Source organism: Temnothorax curvispinosus, unplaced genomic scaffold (genome assembly GCF_003070985.1).
Source record: "Temnothorax curvispinosus isolate PA1 unplaced genomic scaffold, ASM307098v1 QBEX01014882.1, whole genome shotgun sequence".
Lineage (NCBI taxonomy): Eukaryota > Metazoa > Arthropoda > Insecta > Hymenoptera > Formicidae > Temnothorax > Temnothorax curvispinosus.
In genome coordinates, this window is record NW_020224662.1 from 1,281 (window position 1) to 11,658 (window position 10,378).

The following is a 10,378-nucleotide window of genomic DNA, read 5'->3' on the forward strand; positions in this document are numbered from 1 at the left end:
AGTTGTCAATATTAAATATTGTAGTGTGTAACGTACACACATTGGCAATAATTTACAATGCACATATAAATAAACATAAATTTATGAAATATAAAAGAGTACCAATTATTTTACCCTAATCGAACGTAATAAGTATATACCGTGCATATTCTATCCTTGGTTCTATATTGATACCTGAGATATTCTTGGTATTTACTGCGGGATATTCTCAGTAGATACTATGAACTAGGTAAGGCGGAAATAGGAATGTTCTGAGTATGTTCTTAGAAAATCGTGGTACGTATCTCGAATGTTATGAGAATATACGCAATCTACTGCTGAGATATCCTTTGAACATTCTCAGTATCTACTTGTGCTGTATGGGGAGTAGCAATAGGGCATACTTGCATCCCGTGCACGGTCGCACCAATCTTCATTTGACTCGTAAAAGTACGGTGACGAAAGTGCTAATCGATCGTATTACAAATCGAGCAATCGGCGTAGAATTCGTCAAGAATAAGCAAACAATACGTGTGTTTGCGAAGAATGAAGTAATTCTATGTGCAGGTGCCATTAGATCGCCGCAATTATTAATGCTTTCCGGCATCGGACCAGCAAAACATCTTACCGACCTAGGCATAAATGTAATTCGAGATGCGCCAGTCGGTGAAAACCTCATAGACCATATAACCTTCTTTGGATTGACATTTACAACAAACGCAGCAGTCGGTTACCAGTTATTCGATCTGATAAATCCGTTTAATTCGCATATATCAGACTTCTTAATCAATCGAATGGGAAAGGTTTACGATTCCGGGCGGGTGCGAGGCCCTCGGTTTTGTCAACACAAAACACATAGAAAAAAATAATAATTTACCAGACATCGAATTATTGTTTGGTGGCAATTCAATGAAAGAGATTGTTCCCCAAAGGATGTTCCAATTTAAAGATTCTATAACTCAGGAATGGGATAAGTACAGTCTCACCAATGGCTGGACTGTTTTACCAATACTGTTGAAACCTAAAAGTCGCGGTAGAATAACATTGTTAGCTAATGACGTTAATGTTAAACCAGAGATCGTGCCAAATTATTTCGATGATCCAGACGACGTCAGGACAATGATTGCTGGGATTAGAACTGCGTTAAGTATTGGTCAGACAAAGACGATGCAAGCGTTCGATTCTAAATTGTTAAACATTACTTATACGGAATGCAACAATTACGAATATGACTCCGACGCTTATTGGGAATGCGCAATAAGGATGCTATCAACGACACTTTATCACTACTGTGGCACTTGTAAAATGGGACCTAGTGGAGATCCGACTGGTTCCAGTGAAAACTTTTTTATGGATATCCCAATAATCGCTCCCATCCTCCAGATATACGGTAAAATAAATTGGAACTATCAGACCAAATCATCCCACAAGTACTGTCGTGGCATGAAAAATAATAGTTGCCATTGGGCGAGTGGAAAAGTAGTCGGTGGCAATAGTGTGCTAAATTTTATGATAGCATCTAGAGGCAGCGCCGAAAATTACGATCGATGGACCGAGATGGGGAACGAAGGCTGGGCATACCAGAACGTCCTCCAGTATTTCAAAAAACTGGAAACAATGGATATTCCAGAGCTGAAATCGGATATTAACTACCACGGTACCGATGGACCAGTACATATCACATACCCGCCATTTCATACCCCGTTAGCAGAAGCCTTTCTAAAAGCTGGCAAGGAGCTGGGATATTCACTAGTGGATTACAACGGAAAGAACAAAATAGGATTCTCATATCTGCAAACCACAATCATAAATGGCACTCGCATGAGTAGCAATAGGGCATACTTGCATCCCGTGCATGGTCGCACCAATCTTCATTTAACTCGTGAAAGTACGGTGACGAAAGTGCTAATCAATCGTATTACAAATCGAGCAATCGGCGTAGAATTCATCAAGAATAAGCAAACAATACGTGTGTTTGCGAAGAAAGAAGTAATTCTATGTGCAGGTGCCATTAGATCGCCGCAATTATTAATGCTTTCCGGCATCGGACCAGCAAAACATCTTACCGACCTAGGCATAAATATAATTCGAGATGCGCCAGTCGGCGAGAACCTCATGGACCATCCAACCTTCTTTGGATTGTCATTTACAACAATTGCAGCAGCAGATTTCAAGTTATTCGATATGATAAATCCGTTTCATTCGCATATATCGGACTTCTTAATCAATCGAATGGGAACGTTTACGATTCCGGGCGGGTGCGAGGCCCTCGGTTTCGTCAACACAAAACAGCCAAAAAATAATAATAATTTACCAGACATCGAATTATTGTTTGGCGGTAATGCAATGAAAGAGCTTGTTCCCCAAAGGATGCTCCAACTTAAAGATCCTATAACTCAGGAATGGGATAAGTACAGTCTCAGCAATGGCTGGACTGTTTTACCAATACTGCTGAAACCTAAAAGTCGCGGTAGAATAACATTGTTAGCTAGTGACGTTAATGTTAAACCAGAGATCGTGCCAAATTATTTCGATGATCCAGACGACGTCAGGACAATGATTGCTGGGATTAGAACTGCGTTAAGTATTGGTCAGACAAAGACGATGCAAGCGTTCGATTCTAAATTGTTAAACATTACTTATACGGAATGCAACAATTACGAATATGACTCCGACGCTTATTGGGAATGCCTAATAAGGATGCTAACAACGACACTTTATCACTACTGTGGCACTTGTAAAATGGGACCTAGTGGAGATCCGACTGCTGTCGTCGATCCCAGATTAAAGGTATTTGTTTGTAAAAACATAATAGAATATTCATGCAGAATATCATAATAAGCAGCATGTGTTTTATAAATTCATATCTAATATTTTGCAGGTCATTGGTGTTGAAGGATTACGAGTAGCAGACGCATCCATTATGCCCGAAATTATATCGGGGCACCTAAACATTCCTGTATATATGATCGCCGAAAAAGCGGCAGATATGATCAAAGAAGATTGGGGTTACTTATATAATAATTATATAATAAACTTTTATGAAAAAATAGCATTATCTATCAACAACACTTTATCACTACTGCGGCACTTGTAAAATGGGACCTAGTGGAGATCCGACTGCTGTCGTCGATCCCAGATTAAAGGTATTTGTTTGTAAAAACATAATAAAATATTCATGCAAAATATCATAATAAGCAGCATGTGTTTTATAAGTTCATATGTAATATTTTGCAGGTTATTGGTATTGAAGGATTACGAGTAACAGACGCATCCATTGTGCCCGAAATTATATCGGCGCACCTAAACATTCCTGTATATATGATCGCCGAAAAAGCGGCAGATATGATCCAAGAAGACTGGGGTTGCTTGGAAAAGTCATAATTATATAATGAACTTTTATGAAAAAATAGCATTATCTATCAACGACACTTTATCACTATACTGCGGCACTTGTAAAATGGGACCTAGTGGAGATCCGACTGCTGTCGTCGATCCCAGATTAAAGGTATTTGTTTGTAAAAACATATTAGAATATTCATGCAGAATATTATAATAAGCAGCATGTATTTTATAGATAATTCACATGTAATTTTTTGCAGGTTATTGGTATTGAAGGGTTACGAACTGGTAAATTATTATTTTTTTCTATGTGTTTTGTGTTGACGAAACCGAGGGCCTCGCACCCGCCCGGAATCGTAAACCATCCCATTCGATTGATTGAGAAGTCTGATATATGCGAATTAAACGGATTTATCAGATCGAATAACTGGTAACCGACTGCTGCGTTTGTTGTAAATGTCAATCCAAAGAAGGTTATATGGTCTATGAGGTTTTCACCGACTGGCGCATCTCGAATTACATTTATGCCTAGGTCGGTAAGATGTTTTGCTGGTCCGATGCCGGAAAGCATTAATAATTGCGACGATCTAATGGCACCTGCACATAGAATTACTTCTTTCTTCGCAAACACACGTATTGTTTGCTTATTCTTGACGAATTCTACGCCGATTGCTCGATTTGTAATACGATCGATTAGCACTTTCGTCACCGTACTTTTACGAGTCAAATGAAGATTGGTGCGACCGTGCACGGGATGCAAGTATGCCCTATTGCTACTCATGCGAGTGCCATTCATGATTGTGGTTTGCAGATATGAGAATCCTATTTTGTTCTTTCCATTGTAATCCACTAGTGAATATCCCAGCTCCTTGCCAGCTTCTAGAAAGGCTTCTGCTAACAAGGTATGAAATGGCGGGTATGTGATATGTACTGGTCCATCGGTACCGTGGTAGTTAATATCCGATTTCAGCCCTGGAATATCCATTGTTTCCAGTTTTTTGAAATACTGGAGGACGTTCTGGTATGCCCAGCCTTCGTTCCCCATCTCGGCCCATCGATCGTAACTTTTGGCGCTGCCTCTAGATGCTATCATAAAATTTAGCACACTATTGCCACCGACTACTTTTCCACTCGCCCAATGGCAACTATTATTTTTCATGCCACGACAGTACTTGTGGGATGATTTGGTCTGATAGTTCCAATTTATTTTACTGTATATCTGGAGGATGGGAGCGATTATTGGGATATCCATAAAAAGGTTTTCACTGGAACCAGCTTCGATCAGCAGTACTTTAATTTGTGGCACTTCGCTTAGTCTTGCGGCTATGGTTGCTCCAGCCGTACCGGCGCCAATTATTATAAAATCAAAAGTATCTCCGAACTGCGGTGTCTTGTCCGGCATTTCTTGGTTTAAATAATGTTGATTTTGCCTTAAGAAGTTCTGCATTCCAATAGGTAATTTCAGTAAATTCGACAACTTTGATCCGCTGATATCATTGTTGTAATTACTATTGTAGTATGTGTCCCCATGTAATAATAAGTTAATCACTGCACCAATACTGAGAACATAAAGGAAACTCCACACCTTGTTCAGCATGTTTGAATAATAATTGACTTTTGAATGCCTCGAATATTAAGAAATTTGCCTGGTTGCTTGACGTATATACTTGCTTTGTTTGAAATTCGTACTTTTTGCAGCGGTCACTAAATGCACGATTACAGTAGAAACTTTGTAACGGTTATGGTTTCAAACGTTTTTTTTTTTTTTTTAAGGATCCTTTGTTGTTACTTGCAGTACTCAGGGACGAGCCTATTACCTGCATAAAACATAAATGATTAGTATTGTACATATGAATAGTTTATGGAAAGCAACGTTTGATTTCCAAGTATGCGAATTGGGAAAAAACTTGCAAAAATTCATTGATAATAGTCTAAATCTAGCTGAGAGGACGAGGGGGAAGGGAAAGGAACAAGGAAATGAGAAAATATGTGTGTATCACACCGAGTCTAAGAAGTGCTTAGGAAGTTTACATCTAATATCAAGAGGAATTTTCTCCGTGTTGTAATTGCCTGTGTTGCTAATGAGGGGATTATCGTGATCATGATTATAAGCTTTATGGATCATATCTTGAATAACTTTATTTATATATTCAGTTTGAGTTTGAGTGTGCAATTCAGTGGTGCGTACTTTGGGGAGATTTAGGATGATGCGAAGAAACTTATTTTGCATAATTTGTATGCGTTTAATGTATGATTTGTGCGCTGCTGCTCAGACCGGAGCCGCGTAAAGTAACACTGATCTGGCGCAAGTCTTGTATAGTAATAGTTTATATTCCGTCTTAAGATTACTTGTTTTATTTATAAGATGATATAATTTTCTAAGAGCTCTTTGAGCTTTACTAACTTTGTCATTAACTGCCGGTTTCCATTTTAAGCTTGCGTCGATGTTAACGTCGAGATATTTTACCTTAGTGGCCCAAGAAACTTTAAAACTTGACATTTTTATTGATGGAGGTCTTGGAAATTTTTTGCGAGTAATTATTATAGCCTCGGTTTTCTCGTTATTGATAGCCATCTTCCAATTTCTAAAGAATTAAACAAGGGCATCAACATGTCTCTGCAATCTTCTGACGAGTAGAGGCGGGCTCCAGTAGGAGGTGTAAACGGCAGTATCGTCAGCGTAGATTGCAAGTTCAGTCTTAGAGTCCTTGGGAATATCATTTATAAAAATATTAATTATAGAATGGGCCCCAAGATAGAGCCCTGAGGGACTCCAGGGATAGCCTTACAGATAGATGATGTTTCACCCTCGAAATTTACTATAAATTTGCGATCCTTTATATATGAGCGAATTATTTTGATTATATACTCTGGCATGTTAAGAGCATTTAACTTATATAGCAAGGCCTTGTGCCAGACAGAATCGAAAGCTTTTTCTATATCAAGTAGCACCATAGCTGAGCTTCATTTTTTGTTAATCTCCAATGCGAAAAATTCTGTGACTCTAAGTAATTGTTGAATGGTAGAATGGTGTGCTTTAAAGCCAAATTGTTCGTTGATTATGATATTATTCTCTGATAAAAAGGCATCAATCCGCGTGAGTAAGACCCTCTCATAAACTTAGAGAGCTTAAAAAGCTTATAGGCCTATAATTAGTCGGCCCGGAAAAGTTTGTAGCTTGTCCGGCTTAGGAAAAGCGAGTATTTTTGCCGTCTTCCAACACGAAGGAAAATAATATAATCGAAAAGAGTTTAAGATAATGTAATAGATCTGAATTACGATTTTATATGATGATTTTTTGAGCACAGCAGTGGTGACCTTATCAGAGCCGGGGGCTTTATTATTAGGAAAAGATTTGATGATATCGAAAATTAAGCGAGGAGTAATAAATTTTAAATCACATTGAGGTGTCTTTTCATCTAAGAGTTCAACGTACTCATTTACTACACTGTTGGAAAATTTGTGTTAAATATAACATAAATCACATGTCCAAAACGGTCCACTCAAATTTTTGTGTTAATTTAACATAATATGGATGTGTTAAGTGGTAACACTGATATTATGTTAAAATATTTCAACAGAAAAGAAATGTAATTCTGATCGTAATTTGAAGTTAATTATGTGTACAATTAACATAACTTTTATGTTAAAGTTGAGATTGTAAGATAAAATCAACACTCTATTTCTGTAAATTTTTATTCCTACTTCTTTTATAGAGTAAAATCAACATTTTTTTTTTGTAAATTTTAACACATTTAATAAATACGTTCAAATTGTGTTACTTTAACATATTTTTTAAGTTATTTTAATTATTTTACATTTTGAATTTGTAAAATTCAATTAACATAGCAGGCATATGTTAAATCTACACACGTATGTGTTGATTATTTTACATAAAAATTTTAACAAGGATTTTTTTTAACACACAAGACCTTTGTTTTTAACAGTGTACATTTTCATGTGGAGATATAAGACTGTCTGCTTCTTGATATATTTCTTGAAAGTTTTGCGCCAATAATTCTGCAGCTTTTTCTTTTGGATTGTATGCAAAAGTGTTATTACCAAGATCAAATGGTGGCGCAAGAGTTTTGTTTCTCTGCAGTGACCTCCACAGCCCTCAGATGCTATTATCGCTAATTTTTGCTTTTTTCAAACGTTCAGACAATTTTTTATTTTTAGCTTTATTTAATTTATTTTGAATGATATTATTGAGTATATTACGATAGAGCTTATATTTATCTGATGAGCCAGAATGTTGGTATTTTCTTCGATAGTAATTACGAAGTTTAATAAGCTTATCAATTTCTGAAGCTACAGCAGGATCTGACGTTACACGATTGAAGTTATAATTTTGCACCTCGGTGGACTTTCTTAAGGCCCCACAGAGAAACTGCTGTAATTCGTGAATACAGGAATCAATCATTTCCTGATTTTGCAAACTATGTCCTATCCTCTACCTACTCGTAGCAAACTTAAAATCTTCCCAATTGACCTTATGTGACTGATTAGTTTTTCTCTTAATTTGCGATTTTTCCAGATTTAAGAGAATGGGAAGGTGATTGGAAGAAAGCTCGTTTGCAGTTACGCACGTAAAATCGTTATTTAGATTTTTAGCTAGAAACAAATCTATGTTGGAAGTGTGTCTACGGGGCGCCTTATGCGAATAGGTTTAGCTATGTACAATATTTAAGTTATTTTTATTTGAATAGTTCAGCAGTTCGATACCTCTATTATCATTATAGAAATTATTTCAACTACGGTGCTTGGCATTAAGTCACCGCCAATTAATATTTTATCATACAAGTTATAACTTAAAAATTACATCAAATTTATTCAAATCGAGATCGAATTTAACGCTAGAAGAATTATACGCAACCCCCAGAGTTATATTCAAGCCGGACAGCAGCTTTATCAGCAAAATTTCGCATCCATCGACATCAGGGATAGGAAGAGTATGGTAGCGTAAAGATTTGTTAATGATAAAAAAAATTGCCACTCCGCCTGCCTTGACACGAGCAGCATCCGAACGAATAATATCAAATCCAGAAAAATTTAATTCAGTACTAGGATGCAGCCACGTTTTCGTAATTAGAGCGATATCGATGTTGTTGGAGCAAATAAAATAATTTAATTCTTATTCTTTATTATTTATGCTGACATTCCACAAGCAAATTTTTAGAGGAGATGGAGGAGGAATCATTTTTAGTTTATAAGATCAGCTGCCTCAACGAACATTTGAAGTTTACTGAGTCTATCTGTACAAGTAGCTAGTTTTTTATTAAGCTTTCGTATAATATTGAACATTAATTTTATATTTACGAGTTGACTCAACTTTTTGATTTCAAAGATTAAGCTGTTAAAATCAGCTATGTCATCAGAGTGTGAAGAGTCATTTATATTGTCGTTTTGTTCGTTAGAGTTTTTCAAGGCCTCAGCATATGTTTTTGGAGGTGAATAATAAACATATGTTTGTTCATTGAAGCGATCGATCTATCCGACAAAGGAAAGTCATGATCAGCAAAATTTGAATTTGAAGATTTATACCGTGTGTTAAGAATTTCATTAGAATTCGCATGCAAATTTTTATTTAGCTTACGCAAAGACATGCCAGACGGGCGAGTAGCTGTCGTCCGCTTTTCTAGAAATTTTAAGTAAGATTGACACTTTGAATAACTCGCGGGTTGTTCCCCCAAGCAATTACAACATTTTGCCGGAAAATTTAAATCTTTTTTACAGTTCGAAGTGAGATGATTCTCTGCACATTTGACGCATCTGGGTTTTTTAAAACAATTGGCAGACGTGTGGTCAAACACTTGGCATCGGTAACATTGTAATATAATTTTACGGTTAATGTATTTATCCCAATAGATTCTCGAATAAAACAAATATCGGATCTTCCTTAATTGAGTGAGAGAAAATTTGGCACTCAGATTAATGTAGCGTAATTTTATATGTAGCGTAAATGCTATTTTCGTCATTAAGCAAAACACACTAGTTAATTTCTATACCAAGTTTCTTTAATTCATTAGAGACGGTTAAATTTGGTATGTTTGGAAGGCCTTTCAATGTAACTGTTAGAGTTTTATCCTCTGGAAGAGAATAAGTATGGAAACCAAACTGTTTGTCGATTGCAAATTTCTTAAAGCCAATATAGTCATTTAGATTAAAAAACTGAATCTTTATTTGGTTACCGAGAAATTTGAGATGAAAGTTTTCACGGACACTTTGTTTTAATTGATTCGCAAATTCTGAAAGCGATTAGAAGTATTAAATTTACCTTGTAAAGGAGAGTCGGTTGGGCTGGATAAGTCCTCGTCGGCCTATCGCTTAAGCGGCGGCCTCGTTGTCTTCTTCTCACCAGGGAGATAACCCTCGTCGGCACAGCTCACACAAGACTCGAATTCGCAGAGTCACAGACAAGCTTGGATAATGCGAAATACTGAGTCGGGCCCAATATGCTCTACCGCAGCCACTACATTGTCTACATATTAAAGGTGTCGTAAAATTTTTGCTATGTCGCCTGTATGTATGAGAGAGATAAGAGTATAAATTCAATAATAATTAATTACTCGACAGATTTAACTTTATTGCAAAATCTAACACATGATTTAATAAAAGAACTAATTCCAACAATTGGCTTAAGTAGAAAAAAAACATAATTACATCAATTGAGATCCGAAAATGTTCTTTCCATTTCGTTATGAAGCGCATTCTTATATATATATATATACATATATATACATATATATATATATATATATATCTTATATACAGGGTGTCCGTAAATCGTGGGGACTTTTCTCGTATTTAGATAGAACGAGCCAAACTGAGTCGAAAAGTCTTGTACCATTTTGCAATTTTCTCAATAGTTTATGAGTTATTAATAATTAAAAATCGCCGTATTGGCCCGGCCCATCGCCAAATCCAAGCGCGCCGTGAGATACGACCGCCCCGCGGTCCGCGCGCGGGCAGTTGTTTACAACAAGCGGCGGCGATCACGCACGAGCGGCGCGTAACGCCGGGCCCCCGTTCTAAGCGATGATAGTAAAATTTTCTA

The 10,378-nt window shown here is 36.8% G+C and overlaps 3 protein-coding genes across 3 annotated transcripts; 2 read left to right on the forward strand and 1 right to left on the reverse strand.

Moving 5' to 3' along the window:
- Positions 1-257: 257 nt before the first annotated feature.
- On the forward strand, positions 258-1,323 carry LOC112465067 (glucose dehydrogenase [FAD, quinone]-like; the record flags this gene model as incomplete). The annotated part of the gene is made up of 2 exons (XM_025032439.1): positions 258-800; positions 943-1,323. Coding segments are annotated over exons 1-2 (924 nt in total), but the record flags the coding sequence as incomplete, so codon positions are not given.
- On the forward strand, positions 1,315-3,306 carry LOC112465068 (glucose dehydrogenase [FAD, quinone]-like). The gene is made up of 3 exons (XM_025032440.1): positions 1,315-2,769; positions 2,861-3,125; positions 3,217-3,306. Exons 1-2 carry the CDS (start codon positions 1,330-1,332, stop codon positions 3,074-3,076), a joined length of 1,656 nt encoding a protein of 551 aa, XP_024888208.1. The 5' UTR covers positions 1,315-1,329; the 3' UTR covers positions 3,077-3,125; positions 3,217-3,306.
- A 140-nt stretch (positions 3,307-3,446) lies between these two features.
- LOC112465070 (glucose dehydrogenase [FAD, quinone]-like) lies at positions 3,447-4,918 on the reverse strand. Its single transcript, XM_025032441.1, has 2 exons — positions 3,608-4,918; positions 3,447-3,464 (listed from the first exon to the last, which is right to left on the reverse strand). The coding sequence occupies exons 1-2, from the start codon at positions 4,916-4,918 to the stop codon at positions 3,447-3,449; spliced, it is 1,329 nt and encodes a 442-aa protein (XP_024888209.1).
- Positions 4,919-10,378: the final 5,460 nt, after the last annotated feature.

Coding starts and splice junctions, on each gene's coding strand:
- LOC112465070 (XM_025032441.1), bottom strand. CDS start 4,918: ATGCTGAACAAGGTGTGGAGTTTCCTTTATGTTCTCAGTATTGGTGCA.
- LOC112465068 (XM_025032440.1), top strand. CDS start 1,330: ATGGATATCCCAATAATCGCTCCCATCCTCCAGATATACGGTAAAATA. Junction 2,770..2,860: donor TCGTCGATCCCAGATTAAAG/GTATTTGTTTGT, acceptor AATATTTTGCAG/GTCATTGGTGTTGAAGGATT.